The 20,600-nt window shown below is 47.0% G+C and overlaps 1 protein-coding gene across 9 annotated transcripts in view; it reads left to right on the top strand.

Moving 5' to 3' along the window:
- The window catches only part of SLC4A4 (solute carrier family 4 member 4), a 140,328-nt gene that overhangs the window by 79,885 nt on the left and 39,843 nt on the right, over nucleotides 1–20,600 (top strand). For 7 of the 9 annotated variants that reach the window (XM_027668194.1, XM_027668190.1, XM_027668191.1 and 4 more), the window contains 4 exons: nucleotides 10,731–10,866; nucleotides 14,033–14,193; nucleotides 16,478–16,657; nucleotides 20,122–20,217. In XM_027668194.1, the coding sequence (XP_027523995.1) occupies nucleotides 10,731–10,866; nucleotides 14,033–14,193; nucleotides 16,478–16,657; nucleotides 20,122–20,217 (573 nt within the window). The remainder of the gene's footprint in view (nucleotides 1–10,730; nucleotides 10,867–14,032; nucleotides 14,194–16,477; nucleotides 16,658–20,121; nucleotides 20,218–20,600) is intronic. The other 2 variants (XM_027668189.1, XM_027668195.1) reach the window with 2 other exon arrangements.

The following is a 20,600-nucleotide window of genomic DNA, read 5'->3' as shown; positions in this document are numbered from 1 at the left end:
TTGCTGATTTATAATAATCATCTGCAGAAACTTGCCACACACTAAGTCATTCTTAATAATCAAGTATTTTTTGTTTTAAAACTAATGCATTCCTTATTTCTGGGTAATGAAATTTGAGCACCAGTAAAACCACAGCCTTTTCAGATTTATTTCCTGTATTTTAACAGTTCTGTGTTTCAACACATCATGTTTATGTACTTGTACTATACTTTCAAAAAGCAATTTAAAATGCACTGGGAGCAATTAAAAAGAAATAAAGATGGCATTTAACGACTGGTAAGGAGATCAGTGCTTGTAAAGAGATTTACATTGGAGGAAACGCTGTTCTGATGGAACATGGTCTGGAAAACACTGCTCACTTCTGCTTTGCCCTTTCCATCCCGAGTTATTTAAAAGATTATTGCTGGTACCTGGCTCATTTGTTCCCCTTATATTTTTTTTTTTCACTGTTTGGTTTTTTTTTTAAGTCCTGGATGATGTTTAAGGCCAACTGTGCTGTTGGCTGCTCAGTGCTTTTGATGCTGAGATGCTGAAACCAGTTTTGTGCTTGAGGAGGGATTTAAAAAGTACAGGTAGATTTTGGCTCTCTATTGGATTGGTCAGAGTTGATTCCCTGAATGCAAATGAAGCAGTGCAGCTTTGGGAATTGTTTTGCTGTTTTCCTCTGGTCTTCGTGGTGCTGGGACAGCCTTTGTTGTTTGTAAAGATCTTCTGATATGGAGTTGGGTTTTTGTTCCTTTCACTTCTGATCTCATCCTCCAGACCACGATGCCAAGCAGATCATTAATCCCAGCATGGAGTTTCCAGTCTCTCTTCATTACTACGAGTTGCTCTGAAAACCTGGCGAAGGGCTCAGGTTTGGGTAGCAGATGGGATGGCTGGAGTGGAGATCAGCTATCTGGAATAGAATAAATGAGGTTGGAAGGCACCATCAGCAGGTCCAAACCTCTGCTCCAAGCAGGGCCAGCTTGGTAATTAAGTTATTAATGTTGGGTTCTAAGTTGTGATATCCCGTCCGGAGCACTCTGTCATTAGGTGGAAGTGCAGGTGGCACAGAGCCCCAGGTAGGCACACTGGTTATTTTTCCCCTCTCATGGATATCTTTGGATCCTTGGGGCAGAGAATAGTTGGATCTCCTGGGGCTCCCTTTAAGCACAGGCGGTACAAAATTATTCTTGCCAAGCGCAAGGAATTGCAGCTTCTCTCTCTCTTTTCCTGTGGTTTCATCCTCAACTGACATGCAGGAGGTGAGTTCTGTTGTATCCTCCTCCTCAGAGGTATAACATAGGAGGTGACATGACCCTGCAAAAGACACCACTCATCATGTTCTGCCACTTTGGGGCTACACAGGGAGTTGACCATTAGGAAGGTCAGTGCTTATGCAAAAATCCCCCCCAGCCATTCGGTTCAGTCCAAGCCATCCCCAAACCGACCTCCTACTTGTGTTTTCCTCCCAAATGTCTAATAATTAACAAGCTGCTTAATGCACGACAAAAGACCAATTAACCCTAAAGCATTTAGTGAACTACATGTAAATTAGTTGTAAAAAGTGTCTGTAAACATTAAATGTTAGGCAATTACATAAACCAATAATTGCTAAAGTTGCATTTAGGAGCTTAAAAGAAAGAAAGAAAAAAAAATCTGCTTAAGTAGCGCTTCAGAGAACTCTGCTAATGGTTTTGTTTTTAACTACAACCACCCCAGTCTGGGTAAGTCCCAGCAGGCTGGGGAGCTCAGATCCCATGTGCTTTTAGTCGTGGAAGCAAAATAAAGGCATGGTAACCTTGTACACCTTTGGAAACTGCAATGAAAATCTCCAGAACCTGGAGTCTAGAAAAAAATGGCAGAAAGGTGGTAGGTGGTGTCCTGTTGGGTACCAATTCCTGGTGATTTTGTGGATTGGTTATTGCTTTCTTTGGTTTCGGGCTGTACGAAACATCCCAGACCTGGCAAAAAACCTCAGGACTGGGCAGGGCCTGGTGAGGTGTGAGCACGAAGGACTTGGCCACTCATTGCTGTTGACTCCACTCCATCTTCTCTTCCTCATTCTGCAGGCACCTGCCTCCCACGTTAGCCTTTGGAAAAGGCTAAGTGCCTTTCCACCCACCTGTGTGCTGGAGTTTCACATAAAGCAGCTGGTTTGCTTTTCTGCACAATTTTTAATCCCCTTAATTGGCCGCCTCACTTTGAGGTGGTCCAGGTCGCCCACTGCTTCTCAGGCTCCTGCTGCTAATGGTCTTAAATAATTCATTTTCCTTGTACTTATCCTCCAGGTTTTAGTGGAATCTTTCAGTTCGGTATTTTTGCTTTGACCTCAGCTTGTGTCGGACCCAGATGTTCCTAAATGGTGCAGTGAAGTGTGGCTTTGCCTCCTTGTTCTGTGTATTTGTGCTTCCCTACTGCTTTAGAGCCTCTTTGTTGTTTTGGTAAAAGTATCTCTCTGTGTGGCTCATGTTGCATTCCATAAGGAGTCTCCAAATGTGTCTCTACATACCAGATTTCTCATTTTTCAGTGAAAAAACAGGTTGAGTTTGTTTGAACTCGCTTTCTTCCTCCCTCAGTTTTGGCAGTAGCCTTTCCTGGAGTATCTTAATTACAGTGCAGTCACTTGGTGAAAGCCAACCTGTGCTTGGTTTTCCTGGATAAATCCATTGGATAATGAGCTTTTATTTTTCTTACACACAATTTTACTAGTATAGATCCTGCTCGTGTTCCTTTCCTAAAAGTGGAAATGTTTTATACTTACGTTTGGTTGATTGAATTTACAGAAATTTGCTTAAAGCAGTAAACCCACCTTTCAGCGTGGGTGAAACCCCAGCAAATCCACTGGGTTTTTTTCCCTCATAATCATGCTCCATGGAGGTTTAGTGCTCATGTAAGGAGGTGGGGGTGAGTCTGTGAAGCTCAGAGGAAAAAAGAGGCAGAAGCTTGAACTCCACTTGCCGTTGCAAGGGGAAACCAGTGAAGAGCAGGAGCTGCCCAAATGTCACCAGGCTTTTGAGAACAAGTTGAATTCAGGAGTTTCTGGGAAGCCAGTTGGAAGGAGTGTGCTGCTGGCAGCCTGGAGCCGTGCCGAGCCCGGAGTTAATGGTGGTTAATTTTTAAAGGCAGGGCCGAAACTGGTTATTGTGCCTGTGTCTCAATAGGGTCTTTCTGCTCTCAAAATGCCATTGCAAGAGCCCTTTTCTGAGTTGTCTTGACTCGGAGAGAAAAAGAAAATGCCCTCAGAGAAGTGATTTATCTGCCCAAAGCTTTGGTTTGCCACGCTGCTCACTGACGGGGACAATTCCATCAGGATGGTCGTAGCATTTCCGGGGATGCCAAGCGAGGGAAGTGCTGAGAACAGGATTTTTTTCAGGATGAAAAATATGGAATAAATGCAGGCACCCAAAGGGCAGGTCTGTAGAGATGGAGCTACTTGATGGAGCTTGCTTTGCAGCAGCAGGGAAACGTGAGGAAAACCAGCATCCACACATGAAACCAACTGGTTTTATAACCACCCTGTCAGGCCAAGTCCTGGTCCTCTCCCAGTCAATGAAAGCATTGTCTGGATTCTCAGGCTGGCTTTGCAGCTTCTTAGATAAGTGGCTGTTAAACATTCCGAGCCAAAAGGGCAGTTTGTCATTGAATGAAGCTTTTCAGAAGGTGGTGGAAAAATAGAAAAGCCTTTTTCAAAGCATCTCAAAGGAGCCTGGCACCTTCATCCTGCTGCTAGTCAAGGCAAGGTGGCTTCCTGAGCTCCAAATGGATTTAGGCTACCAAATTCACACATGAAAAAGTAGGTGGAGACTCCCTTTTTACAAGGAGTCACATGGAAAAGACAAGGGGTAATGGATGCAGCTTTCTCCTGGAGAGATTCTGATTAGACCCAAGAGGAAAATTTTTCACAGTGAGAACAATCAGCCATTGGAATAATCCCCAGTGATGTTCTTTAGGGGTTCCTTTCAACCCAAACCGTTCTGGGATTCTAGAAAATACCTATTTACCCTGTGGCTTCTCTCTCCTGCATGGAGTTTGAAGTGGGGCAGGTGATGAGGAAGAAATACCAACCTACAGAACCCTCCTCAACATGTGTGTCTTTTCCTCTTGTGCACCACTTGACCCCTGCAGTGATGGTAAGGAATAATAACCCACATTTCTGTCCGTGCCTGGCGTGACCGAGGTGTTTGGCAACAGGGAAAACAGAGGGGACAGAATGAAAATAGCTGAAAGCAAAAAGTGTGGGTGCCAGAGAGCCAGAGACGTTCAGTTCTCCTTGAAATACTGCCTGGCAACGGAGATGGGCTCCATTGCCATCCCAGAGACACGACATGAAGGGCTTGGCACCCACGGAAGCAGAGGGAATAAATAAATAGGGAAAATCCTTGCCCGCCTGCACGTGGCTTCCTCCCTCCGTGGGTGGGATCTGTCCCGCCGAGCCCTGTCGAAGGAGACTTCCAGAAGTGCTGAAGCAGTCCGAGCTGCTGTGGGGATTGATTGAATGGGACAAATAGACAGTGATGAAACCCTGCCTGTGAGAAGAGCTTAATAGGCAGAAAATTGGCTCTTGCAGCCCAAGGGCTGGTTGGAAAGCGCAGAGAGGGAAGTTTCTTCTTGTCACTGCATGGAAGCTTAAACTCAGGAAAAGAGAGCCCAGAGTTGTTATAGCTGTGTCCTTAAAAATGTCCCTGTATCCTCCCCGTTACCTAAAAGAGGTAAGTGATCAGTGATAATCTGAATTATAGTTTGGCAGGACGGCTTGTGGCTGATGCAAGGAAATGACACCACTTATTCAGGGACTGCAGCACATCAAACCAGCTGTAAAATTGTCTTTGGGGAGCAACACTGCAGTGTTGGAAAAGAAAGTGGTGGGGTTTTTTTGCTCACCAGAGGAGCAGGAGTTTTGTCCTGTGCTGTCTTATGAGGAGAGCAGTTGCTTTGTGCCCACGTGGTGCGGTTGATGCTGATGGAGGTATGGGAGGAGCTGAGTGATCTTACGATGTTTGAGATACCAAAACAGGACCCAGCAGGATCCCAGAGAGGTGGACAGCACCAGTCTCTGCAGGAGACTCTGAAAACCACAGTGCTTTAAAAAGAGAAACGGGGAAAAGCCAAAGAAGAAGGAAAATGCTGAGAATTAGGGAGCGATTTTTGAACTCTATTCTGTGTGGCAACCACTGTGCTGCTGTTTCACTGGTGACTGTGGTTCAGGTCCAAGGGAGGTGTGATGCCAGACAGCATCCCCTATCCATGTGACAGCGGGAAATGTTGCAGAGCTCCAAAGAAAGCCAGGTTCTCTCTAGATGCTGCTCTTTCTTTATTAACATCTTCTTGGCAACTGCTCAGGAATAGCTCCTTAAAAATGTGCTGCTGTAGCAGTTTGACACAACTGGAAGTAAGATGACTGGTCTCCAGGACTAGGCCAAAAATCCCTTTCTTATCCGTATTTTGTAAAGAATTGCTTGTGATGTAGTTTGTATCAGGCTTTGTAACCAGTAGGGTTTGGCACAAGGCACAGCCTGTGGACTAGTTGGTTCATAAAAATAAGGTATCACTGCCTTTGATACCATTTAAAAATGACACTTGGAGAATCGAGAAAATTTAAAAACAAGTGATAAAGAAAGAGAAATTTCCTGTTTTTCTAGCAGTTCGGAAGCCAGTCACTGCTGTGACATCTGGCTCTGGCATCCTCACAGAATTGTTGGTCCATGTACACCTGATTCCACAGCCTTGGAATCAGGAGCCTGGCATTGATGTGAGCAGGCAGAGCCTTGCCTTGTTAATATTCAGTCTGGCTTATCATGTGTCTGTGGGAGGCTATCCATTTCCTTGGGAATCTGCAGCTGCCTCTACTCCTGGCAGGTTATGCAGATATTATTGGTTTTGGCTGCAGCTGGAAAAAACAGGCAGTTTTCAAAGGCAGAGTCTCCCTCGAGTGGAACAACATTGCAAAAAGTTCGTTGTTGGACTTGGGATATAGCTTGTGGTGGTCTCTCCATCATAGTCATGTGTTTGGAATTGGCAGGCTGTCTTCTTCTATAGGCATTGCCTTTTAGGATAATGATCACCAGCTTTTCATGAGATGATGCTGGCTTTGTTTAGAGGGTTCTCAGACTGATTGTTCACATATCACACCTTGTCCTCATGAGCTATCTGCTATAGGTGAGTTAATTTGAGACATTTTTGGAAGAAGGGTCCTTTTTCTCTCCCTGTATCTCCAGGGAATGTTTCAGTGAGGTATCTGTAGGCATAGCTTTGGTGTGTGATCCTGGCAGCACCCACGACCAAGGGAGCTGGGAATGCTCAGCAAATTGTTACGTGAACGCTGCCGTTCTTCTGGCACTTGAGGGAACGTGGTATTAGTAAGCATTTGTCTAATACTGAAGATTTTTTGCAGATCAAAGACTTAATATATGCCACATGCTGCAGAGGAGCTTACAGCAGAACATGTACAATTGTGCAGTCCAATAGTCCAGCAAAAATGGATTATTCCAGAACCAGTCAGTACTGTTCACTATGTCTGGGAAGGGGCAAGATCGAAGGATGGGGGGATATTTGCTTCAAGATGTGTCAAGCAGCTCGAGTAGAATTCTCTACACCCCGTAGTCGTGCAAGAAGTGGCCAGGGTGGGATCCTGGTGGCGCGGGGAGCGTTCCCTCCCGGATGCCAAGTCCTGCCTGTGGACAAGTCTAATCTGCCTCCCAGCCAGCCCGCCCCAGCACGGGGTCAAAAAGTAATCGCTCCTGAGCAAAGCAGCAAAACAAGCAAAAGAGAAATTCTCACGCTTGCTTAGGGTGATTAGCTGGAGAGCGGATCACCCCGGGGGGGCTCTGTGGGACCCTGGGAAAGGCCGGTGTGTGGGAATAGCACAGGGGGTCTGTGCTCCAGAAATACTGGGCAGTATTGCTGGTAAAGCGGGGAGAGCACCCCTTGCCTTACCCTGTGGCCTTGGCCCAGCATGTCGGATGCCATCTAGGAACTGGCAGAGGTGCCCACGAGGACTGTTTTCAGTGACTCCTTGTTTTAGGTGTGATTCCGTTCAGGTTTGTGTTTCGAGGAAGCTGGCACAACTATGGACCATCAGAGCCTCCCTGCTTGCCTTTATCTGGTGTCTTGTACTGACATTAATGCAGAGTTAAAACTGGTTTGGGCAGTGAATGAATTTCAGAAAGAAAATGACTTTAAATGTGGTAGAAGTGTCTGCACAAGTGTTTCACTGCTCTGACTGTGGATGGATTTGAACTGAGCTTAGGCCAACTGAGGCGGCCCCAGAAAGGAACCAGAGTACGATCATGTCCTATTTTAATAAGCCTGCTTGGAAAGCCCCTTTGACAATCAGCCTTCCTCAATAACGTTGCCACAGGCTCTGGGCAGGGATTTGCACCAGGTCTCTCGGGGATTTCTGTAGCTGGCAATGCACTTGGAAGTAACAGAGAACTTCCTGCCCGACGGTCCCTTTGGCCCCGGGTGGAGGAAGCAGTTGACTGAGGTGCAGTCCCAAGGGTTTTTAGAGGTGTCCCTGGTAACAGCACGCTGAAAAAGCAGGAGGAAAACTGTGTTGGTTGAGTGGAGAAGAGGCTGTTTTACTTGTATGTCATCACAGATGGGTACCCCCAGTTCCCTCATCTCAAGGCAGCATCGTACACCTAGAGAGCCTGGCTGAAAACATCTTCCATCCACCACCAGCCAGGCCCTTGGCACTGAAGCAGGAGGTGACTTTAGGATACAGGCCGATGCCACAAAGCCCCCCAGCACTTCAGTGTGTGGCTCTGCCATCACGTTGGACAGCGAGGGAGGGCTCCCACCAGAGCCATTTTTGGAGCAGGCCTGGGAAGTTCAGTTGTGCCTGATTGAGGTTGTCGTGCTAGAATGTGTCTCTCCCTATTTCCGAGCTCCCTGAGATTCCTCTCTGTTGATGGAGATTGATTTTTGCCTTTGGGAACCCGAGGGTATACATTGTGCTCGGAATTGGCCTGAGCTGAACTAGGAGAAACTGCTGATGTGTTAGTTCCCTTCTGCAAGTGATGGATTTTATAAGCTGCCTCACGAACCGCGTGTGGCTGAAAGGAACAGGAAAGGGCAGAGAGGGAAGTGAGAGACATCACCTATGGATGGCATTACCCACACTGTGTTAGAGCATTTTACCCTCTCCAATTCACATCTAAATTCCTCTCCCATTCAGGGGAAAAATATAATCCCAGCCATCTACACATCCATCTGTGGATTAGCCTTTTCTCTGCTGCGTTTTTCTGCTGACCATCAGGTTGTTCTCTTGAATGAGACAACAAGGAAAACCATATAAACCAGCTTAAGCGTCAGCAGTGCTGGTTCCAGCAGCTCCCAAACTGGAGGGATGAGGTGGAAGCGAAGGTGATGGCCAAGGCTGGGGCAGGCTGGCTCGAAAGGTCGGGCAGGGGAGGGCTCCAGGGGTCACCCCCTTGAGTTAATGACTCTCCAGTCCCTAAGCCCGCGCTGAGCACAAGGTGTTCGCCCGGAGATTAAGATGAAAATATGTTCTCCTTGCTAAAGAGAGCACATAAACAACCCATAAACGGCCCATTAACCCACAAAATCGCAATAAAGAACATGTGGTCAAGCGAGCCATCAGGGACCTGTGACCCAGCAAACCCCTTAATGGGATTGTGAACCTTATCATCGGTGCTGAACATGGATAATGGGAAATTACAGCAAGGAAAGAAAGAAGGGGTGTTGGGCGATGGGCACCCGGGTTTCAATGAGTAAAATGTTGTGGAATGGGCATGTTATGGGATGGAATATCAGGGTAACACTTTCATGTAATAAAACCACTTCAAAGTGACTCAAAAGAGAGAATTTTCCCATCAACTCCAACAAATGCCTTCAGCAGCTCAAGAAGCTGTGCTGTCCCTTCTCTTACAACCTCTTCCACGTACCAACCACTTCTGTGCTCCACGTTGCTTTTTGAAGCAGTAGGATGGACATTTACTTGTTTTCTATCTGTGATGTTTGAATTCTGTTTGAATATAAAAGTTTATTGGGGGTCACTAGTGCAGTTTGAGCAGGAGGATGATGGAACATGTGTGGTACAGGTACTCTGCCATCTCATTCCACCCCCCTGCCTTGGGCAGGGACACCTTCCACTAGCCCAGGTTGCTCCAAGCCCCATCCAACCTGACCTTGGACACTGCGAGGGATGGGGCAGCCACGATTTCTCTGAGCAACCCATGCCAGGGCCTCACTACCTCACAGGGAAGAATTTCTTCCCAATATCCCATCTAACCCTGCCCTCTGGCAGTGAGAAACCATTCCCCCTTGTCCTGTTGCTCCAGGCCCTTGTCAGAAGTCCCTCTCCAACCCTTCTGGAGCCTGCAGGAAGATGAATGCCTTGTGATGGGAAGGCTGCTGTAGCAGTGGGACAAGGTACTTGGGTGCCCAGGGAATTCCAAGGACATTTATGATCACAAATATACTTTCAATCAAAAAGAAATCTATATTATCTATGTTGCCCTAACTGATGAAGAAATGAATTTGCATCAACCTTTGCTAATAATTTAGGAAGAAAGCTATGAAAGTTTATTTAAGGAAAAAGCAAAGGAAGAAAGGGCATGTTTGTTACTGGTTCCTTTTTTCCCCTTGCAAATTGAAATTCTGTTTACCCTGGAAAAATCAATGTGGTTGGACACCTGGTGTAATTAATTATTTTGCAAGAGACAGCCAGCTGATCTTTTGAAAAGAAAGGAGTTTTTAAGCGGGACTGTTCAAAGTTCATAGTCTGCTGTGTATCTCTAATGCTGATAAACATCCAGCAGAAAGGATGCCTGTCTTAAAATTTCCTGTGGCCACACCTTCATTTTAAGGTGATACCCTCAGAAAAAGGCTGTAGACCCCAAGGAACCCTCCAGCAAGGTGACTCCGGCGGCGTGGGCTCCAGTTGCCTTTGGGAGATGCCCTTAGGCCTTGGGATGTGGACAGTGATGCTCGTGGGTTTGAATTTCGAATCACACGTGGTTCTTAACCAGGAAGGGGTTTGTGCTCCTTTTTCTTGAGCTCTTAATGCAAATGGACTTTGCTTGTGCTGTATGTTAAACTTTTCCCTAAGCGGGCAGTCTTTTCCAACTGGGACCAGTTGTTTCTTTTCAGTGCACTGGTGCCTGACTAAGTGGCATTGGGTCGCATTCTTCATGTATAGATGAGACAACCCTCCTGTTAAATATTCCTGTGTTTTCCAGCGGTGGGCCGGGGAAGTTCCTGCCTGCCTTGCAGGCCAATGGCAACCCAAACCTGAGTGCCAGGGAGGGAGGGGAGAGCCAGCAATGGGATGCTGTGCCAGCACGCCTCAAGTTGGTTTGGCCGGAACTGGTTTTAGGTCATATAAAAAAGTGGGTGAGGGATCTGGGCTGCTCAGAGAGCGGCAGGTCCTCGGCCAGCGCCATAGAGCACGTTGGTTTTGAGCTCCTTAGCGCTTTTTTTTTACAAGGGCTACAAATTGCTGTAACATAGTTAAGGTCCGTAGGAAGGGACAAGTTTTTCTGAACTTTACTCCCAGCTTGAACTTGTCAGAAGTTCAGTGAGAGGCAAGGAAGGGGAGAGAGAGAGAGAGAGAGATAGAGGCTCCCTCGCTCTCGCCCCTGCGTCCGCAGCGACGAGGATGTCAGATGGCAAAGGCAGCCTGGACAAGCAGCTGAACGGCCTTGGGGAGCAGGGGAAGGAGAGGAGCCGCCTGTCCCTGGTCATCTCCCAGGCCCTTAACCGCAGTATTTTCACCTCTGCAGTCTCCCCCGCTGCCGAACGCATCCGCTTCATCCTCGGAGAGGAAGATGACAGCCCAGCGCCCCCGCAGCTCTTCACCGAGCTGGATGAACTCCTGGCCGTCGACGGACAGGAGATGGAATGGAAGGAGACTGCAAGGTGGGTTGGTTTTCCTTTACCCTGAATGGCGAGGGCAGCCAGCAGGACTCTCGTGGCAAATTCCTTCTTTAGCATTCCCTTGGGTAATACCTGTGCTGCAGGAGCATGTGGGGTAGCCACAGAAAGGAGCCTGTATGGTTCAAATTACCTTTCTTTGATAAAGAAGAGAATTGGGGGTTTGTTTAAATGTTCCTTTAAAGCAAAAACTAGTTAAAAAACGGAGTGCCACTTTGCTTGGAGTAGATTGCCTGTGGAGAGACAACTATGGGCTTTGCACAGGGGGACATGTCTTCTGGCCGGAGTTGCCAGAAGTGAGTGCCTGAGTCAAAACTGCTTCAGCTCTATTGCCTCAAAGTAGCTCTTGAGCCTGGTCCCGCTGCACACCACAAGCAGGGAAATTTTGGCTGTCACTCTCCTTCCTAATGGTGGGATTAATTTTAAATAGGAAAAGAAACTTAAAGGTTTTGCTTGTGAAGAAGTTATTCAAGGTGTGTGTTAAATGCTACATGGGGTTGCCTGCTTTGAGTTCCTTGGTTCTGTTCTTTGATGCTGCTGGTTTTTTGGTCAAAAAACCATAAAAAAAAAAAAGGGGAGTATTTTGGATCTGGTTGCCACAACTTACATGGAGTTTATTTCTAGATACCACTGAAAGAGGCATTGGATTGGATTTGTGACCTATTCCCACTCACCTTCAGTGAGCTTGGGGCTTTTCCTTTTCCTTTATGGTGGCTGGGCTAAGCTCTTTCCCCACCTCCCGCTGTTAAGGGCGCCATTCTTGTTCATAATTAGCCCATGTTTGGTTACCTTAATCTTCTTTACCTGCAGTTTAATGAGCCACTCCACCACATACCCATTTACCCCCTTATCATCCTTCATTTATACTTCTCAGTCACTTGGGGAACCACTTTAACAACTTCTCACCTTTTACTCTTTTAACTTCTGACTTGTTGCTCATCCTTTTCTCCCTTTATTGCTTTTCTTCCCTCTTGTCATTAGTTCAGTACTTTCTGGGTTTGGGTGTTATCACAGTTCTTTGGTAGAAGGGCTGCATGGAGCTGTGTGCGGGATTCTCTCTCAGGCTCTTCTCCCTAGTAACAAGTCATAAAATGAGAGGAAATGGCCTCAAGTTGTGCCTAGGGAGGTTTAACATGGATATTGGGAGAAATTTCTTCACCCAAAGAGTTGTCTGCCCAGGATAGTGGTGGAATCCCCATCCCTGGAGTGATTTAACAGGCACAAACCACCCTCTTGTGCCCCTTGGGCCCTGGAAACTGCACCGACAGCCCCAGCAAGGCTCCCCTGGCACTGGGCACTTCAGAACTAGGTACCTGTCAGCAGCAGTGGCTCCAAGGGGCTGAGATTTGCAAGAAAAATCTGTCCCCAGTGCACTTGGTGGGCTCCAGAATGATACCCTGTGCCTAGGAGCCATCAGCACAGTCCGTGTGCTCTGGAGTCAGCTTGTATCTCTGCCAACCAGGAGGCAGAAGGCATCTTTCGTTTTGTAATTTTAGAGCTGCAGAAAGGGTTGTGTGAATGCTGTGTTGATATTATCACGTGTAAAAGGGTGAAGGATATAAATGTACTGCCTGGCAGAGCTTACATAATTAAAAAAGGCCATAATAGAAGTTTAAAAAAAAATTCTGTCCACCACCCCACAGTCTCGTAGAACAACAATCCCCACCCTACAGTGGCATCTTGGTCCCCAGAAGGTCCCACTGAGCCTCAGAACAGCCTGGGGGCTTCCAGCTGCTGCAGGTTTTTTCCTTTTCCTACTTTGCTTTGTATCCTGTGAGTACTTCTGGAATGCAGGCATTCCCAAGCTAGTGCAACCTGGTTAGTGGAAGGTGTCCCTGCCCATGGCAGGGGGTCGGAACAAGAAGAGCTTTGAGATCCCTTTCAAGCCAAACCATCCCGTAATTCCTTGAATAGAGCAGGCATTAGTTCACCCAGGTTTGCAAGCTAATATTTGTTTTATTGTGTTGATATTGTGGATTTTCAGTGAGAAAAGTAAACAGAAAGCAAATATTGATAGTTGTGAGTAATCGCTTTCCCTGGAAGGACAAACACTTGGTAATTTGCAGCCTTCCTGCTGTTTCAGGGTAAATATGTCTCAGTCCCACATCCCACAGAGCCCTGGAAATGCACAGATTTGCATCCCCCCAGGTCCCAAAGGTGTCCTAGGAAACACCTGTTTTTTGTGAACTAGAAGAACTTTATTAATTGGAGATGAAAATCAATCTTTTAGCTTGAGTTAAGAAGCAGCTTTAAAAAAACAAAGTCTCAAAAAGAGATTATTGCGATTGTAAAGCATAATTGATTAATCCCCAAGTAATACATTTTTCAGGATTAAATACAATTTACTTGCTGTTAATAATATTCTTTTGAACCCATTTATGAGCTTCCTTACCTTTACCTTTTTGTGGGGGTTTTGTCTTAATAATCCCCTTATATTAGTCACTGGAATTTTCATTTTCCACATATATTAAAATGTGTCTGAAGAGGGGATTAAAAAGCACTTCTGCTTTTGCCATCAGGGGATATTGAAACACCTTCTCCTGTGCCCCCACTTTACATCAAAGCTGTTTCTGGGTACTGTGGTAAAGGAAAAAGGTCTGGACCAGGTCCCAGCTGCCCATCCCTGTGGACTCCAGGCTGGGCACAGCAGAGCCAAGGGCAGGGTCAAGGCTGGAGGGGGAGTTGGGGGTGGGCTGCAGCCCGGGGAATTGGACTTGGTTTTAGGGGTGTAAGGTATGTTTTGCTCAGACCAGGATTTAACCTTTGCTCTCACCTTCCACCAGAGATAAGCTTTCTGGGTTTTTCAGACCTGCTTGGTTAAATCATTAAACAGTGGCTGCAGGGAAAGAACGAGCCCCTCAATTTGTGTCTTGTCCTTTGGTGGCTCACTTATTCTCTAAGAACACCTTCAGATGTGGGTGGGATGTGCTCCTGTCCATGGCACAGCAGTATTCCATGCTGCAGAGTTCTGGCAGTGGCTGATTTCAGAATCCTTTAAGTTGGAAAAACCCTCTAAGACAATCAAGTCCAACCATTAACCAGCACTGCCAAGATACTCAAGGACAAGCCACCTTATTTCCAGAAATGCTGATTTATTTCCCTGCAAGGAGCCAGCAGCTCTAACCCAGTCCTGTTGCTCTGCCCTCTGTAGGTGGATCAAGTTTGAGGAGAAGGTGGAACAAGGTGGGGAGCGATGGAGCAAACCGCACGTGGCCACCTTGTCCCTGCACAGCTTGTTTGAGCTGAGGACGTGTATAGAGAAGGGCTCCATAATGCTGGACATGGAGGCCTCTTCCCTCCCACAGGTGGTGGGTAAGTACACCTGCCTTGGCTCTTTCCCTCGACCCTTACCCACCAATTTTTTTAACCCTGATGTGGTCTTACAGGTGGTTTTAATGTAAAAGCGCTGCTTTTTCAATAAAAGAGGAAAAGAATCTTCCAAGGAATAAAAGGGAAAACTAGAAAGCCCTAGGCTGTGTTTAGGATGGGGCACTCTCCCCTAGCAAGGGAGAGGGGAGAGCAGCCCCAGCACTAGCTGGAGCTCCACCCCACAGAATTGGAGGGCAGGTTTCTTGCAGTCAAAATAGCTGTGGCCTGGGGTGACGCTCAGTGACATTGGTGAGAGCCAGATCATGCTCCCCATGGAACGTGAGAACTCATAGAAAATAAACTTTCAAAGTGAGCCATCCAGTGGAGGGACCAAACCAAAATGCTGAGTTTTAAAAGCTATTATGTGAGGAAGTGTAGAAGAGCAAAATGAAATATCTACCCCCCCAAAAGAAAAAGCAACTCAGTGCTTTGAATTATCTTCTCAGGAAGCAAGGTCAAAATTATCCTGGCATGGAATTGTCAGTACAAGGAGTTGCACTGGTTTGTAAGACCTGGAATTACAAAAGCTGCCTCTGGTGTTAAATGCAGAGTTTTAAGCTTAGTTTTGTAAGTGCTTTTGGTGGCATTTATCTTCCTTTGCTTTTGTGTCTGTGTATCCAAATGCACAGCTTTGCAAAGTTCAGCAAAATGAACCCCCCAAAACCTCTGAACTTTTAGGCTGAAGCTGAACCTGCTTCAGAAGCAGCAGCTGATGTCTGTGGTCTGGAACCTTAAACCCTCAAACATTAGATTTCCTTTTGAAGTCCCTTTGAGATGTCACCTTCAATCTCCTGCTTCAATTTCCAAATTAAATCTAATTCCTGGGAGATTAAATTACACATCAGTGACTGCTGTTGCTGTGACACTGTGACACCATCCTGAGCAGGGTATTTTTGCTGGTCCAGACCCTTAATCAGACAGGTTGGGATGTCCAGGACTGGATTTCCAGGATGATTTAATCACGATCGCTTGCTGGTGTCTGGTAGTGACAGGTAGGAAAGGAAAACTCCAAAGAAAAACTCTCTTTCTTGTTTGTGTTATGTCAAGAAGAGGGAAGGGAAGATGCCGGATAGAGAAGGGTAAACTTAATGAAGGTTCTGAAGAAAATATTCCAAAAATCACTAGCCAAAGCCATGTACAAGAAAAGCTATAGAAAAATGACACTTTACAAAAATCAACCTTTTCCTGAACATTTTGTGTAAAGGTACCTACGTACATGTACCCACCCTGTCCTAATTTAGGAGGAACAACTAGTCTCTTCCCTAGGCATTTGGAGAGGCACTAATTCTTGGGCAGCACGCAGAGGATGACTTTCTGACTCACTGAGTTAGCAAATGTGATGTGTGTCCTGCCTCCCCCTTCCCATAACTTTTATTATTAGCACAAATAAAAGTTACCAGCAGACAAATAAGAGCTGCCACTTGCCCTCGGGGGACAACGCGTGAGTTCAAGTCATCAAGGAATGACTTCGTGTGAGATTTAATGCACAGTGGAGATCCTTCATACATCTGGTGACCTTTTTGCCTTTTTCCTCTGGGATAGGGCAGCAGAAAGGAGGGAATTGGTGGGAAGTGAGCAGGCTTCAAGGGGGCTGGGAGCCTTTTCTCCTGGTGATTCTGTGAAAGGCAAAGCCATGTAACTCATCCTGTGGCAATTGGAGCAAGTTCTGCCACTTGTAGTTGCCATCACTTCAGTCCTGCAAGTGAATGATTTCATTAGTTGCTCATCTCCAGCATTTTTTCCTGTCCTGAGATTAGGTTTTACTGGGGACCCGTGAAGTGAACTCAGGCCTTGTTGAGTCTGATAGAAGTTTTTTCCATGTGATTTTTGGGAGCACAATGGCACTTGCCACGGAGTTGTAGCTTCTTCATGAAAATCTAGGCTCAGAGCTGATTCCCTTCCTAAACTAAGAACCAGCTTACCCTGGGTACAGGTGATTTGAAATAGGATTTGTGGCATGTAGGAAATAGCAAAGGGAGTCTCAGTGCAATACATATGTTGGTGGCTCACGCTGGATGGAAATGCTTGTGTTACTTTTCGAAAGAAGTGTCTAAAAAAGACTCCCAGAAAAATAAAACCTGGTTTTGAGACGGGGAGCAAAGCCCTCAAAAAGGTGGGATGAAAACAATCCGTCCCTCTCTCCCTGCTCTCCCTGGAAGCAGCTGAGTTTTGAGCTCTGTGGTTAATTTTGCCCTCCCCTCCCCTGCCCTTCCTGTGCCTGCCACAGAGATGATCGTTGACAATCAGATCGAGACGGGGCTGTTGAAACCTGAACTGAAGGACAAGGTCACCTACACGCTGCTCAGGAAGCACCGGCACCAGACCAAGAAATCCAACCTGCGCTCGCTGGCTGACATTGGAAAGACCGTCTCCAGTGCAAGTAGGATGTTTTCCAACCCCGATAATGGTAATGCAGAGGCTAAGTGGCTATAGCCTTCCCTGTCACGGCAACCCACCCAGCCCAGCCCAGAACTAACTGCGTGGCCCTGACAATGCTTCTCTAACCCCGAGTAGCGTAGCGAGACCCGTGCTGATGGCACATCAGCAGTGGGCTCTGGAGGCTGCTTTGGCCCTGGCACGGCGCTCTAACCACATCTTCACTGGACTGAGAGGGACAGGAGGGCAGGAGGCAGCAGCCGGGGAAGGCAGAGGGATGCCCTTCCAGCTGCGTGGAGGAGATGATGTAGGAACAGCGACAGGAAAGAGGGATTTACAAAAAACTCTGATGGGGCCTGGACCTGAAAGACCGATCACCTGAAATGTTTGGGCAGAGATGAAGCTTCCATGCACATTCCATGTCTGTTACAGACGGTGTCGGTGGCACTCCGAATCAAAAATGAGCTGACAGTAACATCTAGTTTGCATTTTATTGCTGTACAATCACTGTCCAGTGGGGTAAAGCTGATTTCCATCTTGCTTTATTCGTCCTGAAATGGTTTTGTGGTGTGTGTCGTGACTATGTCTCTTTTTGTCTCTAAAAAGGGTGTAATAGGTAGTGCTGTGTTGGTAGTGGTGTCCCTAAATGAGTGTGTGTGTGTGTGTATGTGGATGCAGACAGCTACAGAGGCCTGGGCACTGACTGTACTTGCCCCTGCATGGAAATTTGGGGTTGTCTTACTCATGGTAATGAAAAAAGAGGAGTTTTAAGCCTCTCAACTGTCACCTGTGGCAGTCTGGAATTTGGGCTAAACATTGCCATTTTAAAATACCCAGGAACAAAAGCAAGTGAAGAAATTCTTTTCTTCTCACTCCACCAAAGGCCTCTGAGCTTGCTGCGTTCTGCTGCTACAACTCACCCTAACACCTCTCCCTAACCTATTATCACACTTCATTAATGTTTCCTACTTTGGATCATCCTTTCCTTTTGCAACAGAAGTGTATGTGCCTGTGGAGAATATTTATTGCTCTTGATGATGCCTCTTGTCATGTACGAGTGCCTTGATAACTCAGTGATTGAGCGAATAACCTGAACATGCAACCAAGGGAATATTCTAGGTGAATATCCCTGCAGGAGGGACTGGGTTCTGGGAAGCACTGCAAGAAAATTCTGGCTCTGGGGAAGGGCTCAGCATGGCCAGATGAGCCCTCACATTTTCACTCAGCTCTTGCTCGTTTTTCATGGCTATGGGCATCCTTTACTTGGATCTTAGGTGATTTCAATGTCATTCATTTCTTGTTCTTGTTTGAAAGGTCTTCGCAGGTCCTGGTTCAAGTTGGACTAATATCCAGGAATTCTATCCTGGCTCTGGCCTTCAGCCACTCCTTTCATGTTGTTCTGCCTCTGTTCCCCCACCTGGGATGTTTATATATAACACATTATATTCCATGACAATTCAAGTGCTTTGATACTTTAGGAGGGTGAGACTGACATACAGAGGGAAATACCTCTTGAATAGTTGTTACTGTTATTTATTATTTACACTTTAATGAAAAAGTAACTCCAGAACGTGTTCGATCAAGTTCTACCTCAGATTCAATGAGTGCCTCTCATGTCCTTTAGACAGATAAAAATTTAATGAGGCCAGCAGGAGTGCAGCTGTCTCTCAACATGGCTAATCACCATAATGCACATGCCTCCAGCCCCAAGCGCTCCTAAATTTCCCTCGAGTTCCTTTCCAGGTGGGTGTTCACTTTCACTTCAGTGTCAGTGAAACTTCCATCCAATATTGATGCTGCCTCTGGGTCTGTGGGACCCTCTGAGCATCCTCCTCCCCAGGTACAACAGCTTTATGGGCTGCTGTTGCTGATGCCTGGCTCAGCAGGGACACCTTCCACCAGACCAGGCTGCTCCAAGCCTGTCCAACCTGGCCTTGGACACTTCCAGGGATGGGATCTATTTGTTAGAGCTGAAATCTGGAAATATCCCCTGGGCCATGGCTTTCGAAGATCCCGAGGTGCTTGTACCTCACTTAGTTCAGAGCACCTAAAGAACTGAAGTCTCAGGGGTGCCAAAATGTTCTTATTTACACATGTTGATTGTTCATGTTGATGGAACTCCTGCAGGGATTTTTGACAGGTGCATGTCTGGTTTTGTTGAGTGGCTTTGTACAAGTTCTTTGTGTCCCTTCCTGGCACAGCCCTTGTCCTGGAGCCCTGGAGCAGTACGTAACACCTGGGCTGAAGCTCTCCAGCTGGCACACCTTGGGCTTTGCCACGGTATAACATGGGCTGTGTGGTCACTGTCCCTTCTGCAGGTGCCCAGGGTCTGCCTGATCAATATTTACCAGCCTTCTGTGATGACATTTGCTATCCATTTTTGACATTTTTCTTTCAGAGCTTCGTGCCTGCCAGCGTTTTGTATAATTTAACACCTGTGGGAGCCTTTGGCAAGTGAGAAAACGATCCACTCCCACTAAACCCAAGCTGGCAGAGGCTGTAGAAAACTGTGATGTGTTTAAGTGTGCGTGTTTAACCACCATAAATAATGGCATGATCCCATCGCCGCGTGGGTGCTGCCTGTGCTGCCCAAACTCCTCCTGAGCCGTGTTAGTTCACACTGTGCTGACAGAGGGGTTTGGAAACACTTGACTTGAAATAACAGGCTGTCTGCACGGTGCTGGCTGATGCACAGAGAGGAGGGTACCTGGCTGCAGGTGAAAACTTCTCTGAAGTCTTTATTCTGTGTATTCCACTATCCCAGGTTGCTCCAAGCCCTGTCCAACCTGAACTTGGACACTTCCAGGGATGGGGCAGCCATAGCTCCTCTGGGTTCAGCCTTAGTCAGTTCGGTGATGTTTTTTTTTCACATGAACTGCACCCTCAGTCCCTTTAGAGAGTTAACAATGGCACCAGCTGAATAATATCAGCACAGAGGAGAGGAGTTGAAGTCAGAAATGAGATGTTTTCCAAGGAACACTTGGAAAACCCCTACCAGTGTATGTATTGGCATGACTGGAAGCTTTGCAGACTAAGGTGGGCATCTCCAAGCCCGGATTGGTGTGCCTGGTATGTATGCATGGGGTCAGGGTGCTCAAAGTTGGCTCCTACAGGGACGTGACCTGATTTTTGTTGTCAAAAACCTGTTGTTACTGATGGTGCTGCATCCTGGGATGCTCAATACCACCAGCACTGCAGCTGCTCACTCGCTTCCTTGAGATCTGCTTCTGAGATGCCTCAATTTTAGACACCGGGGATGGAAAGCTGGCTCCAGCCCTGCCAAGATGGAGCTGCGGAGGAGATGTTGGGATCTAAATGAGTGGGCTTTGATCACTGCAGTGTGCACATCAAACTCTCTCCTTGCCTGGCTTCCCCTCTGCTGCTGCTCCAGCCTTTCTTCCTCGCATAATTTCATTTTCTTTTCTTTTAACTTTTCCCCTTTGCTCTCTTCCTGCTCTTTGCTGCTGCTCCTGTCTCCTGCTTGCCGGGCACAAGCACGCAGCCCGCTCGAGAGCTCCGTGCCCTGCCTGGCCACCCGCACCTTGGATGATGAACTGGGAGTGCAGCGCAGCCCCAGCGTGGGATGGCTCAGTAAGTCCTGGGCAGGGCTCAGGGTGGGCTCAGGGCTGGGGGCCAGGAGAGGAAGAGGGAACTTGCCCCAGCCGGGCTCCTAACGCTTGCTGCTGCACTAACAATGGGAAAAGCATGGATGTGTTCCGTGAGGAATGAGGCTGCTCTGGCTGTTTGTGTTATCCACACTGTCCTCTCCACTGCTCTGTTTTGCTCTGTTTTCCTTTTTTCTTTCATCTGGAATGAAGCAGGTGGGTCAGGCCACGCTCCCCTTCTGAGGGGGGTCTAAGCTCTCTGGTGGCATTTTTTTCATCTAGAGAAGTATTCTTTGGCAGTTAAAGGGGTTTGAATATTTTAACTTCCATATAAATTAACCTCAAAAATAGGCTGTTGGCTTGATCTGT

Source organism: Corapipo altera, unplaced genomic scaffold (genome assembly GCF_003945725.1).
Source record: "Corapipo altera isolate COAL_440 unplaced genomic scaffold, ASM394572v1 214, whole genome shotgun sequence".
Taxonomy (NCBI): Eukaryota; Metazoa; Chordata; class Aves; order Passeriformes; family Pipridae; genus Corapipo; species Corapipo altera.
The sequence above is the reverse complement of the archived record's forward strand: the minus strand, read 5'-3'. Positions and strand labels throughout refer to the sequence as shown.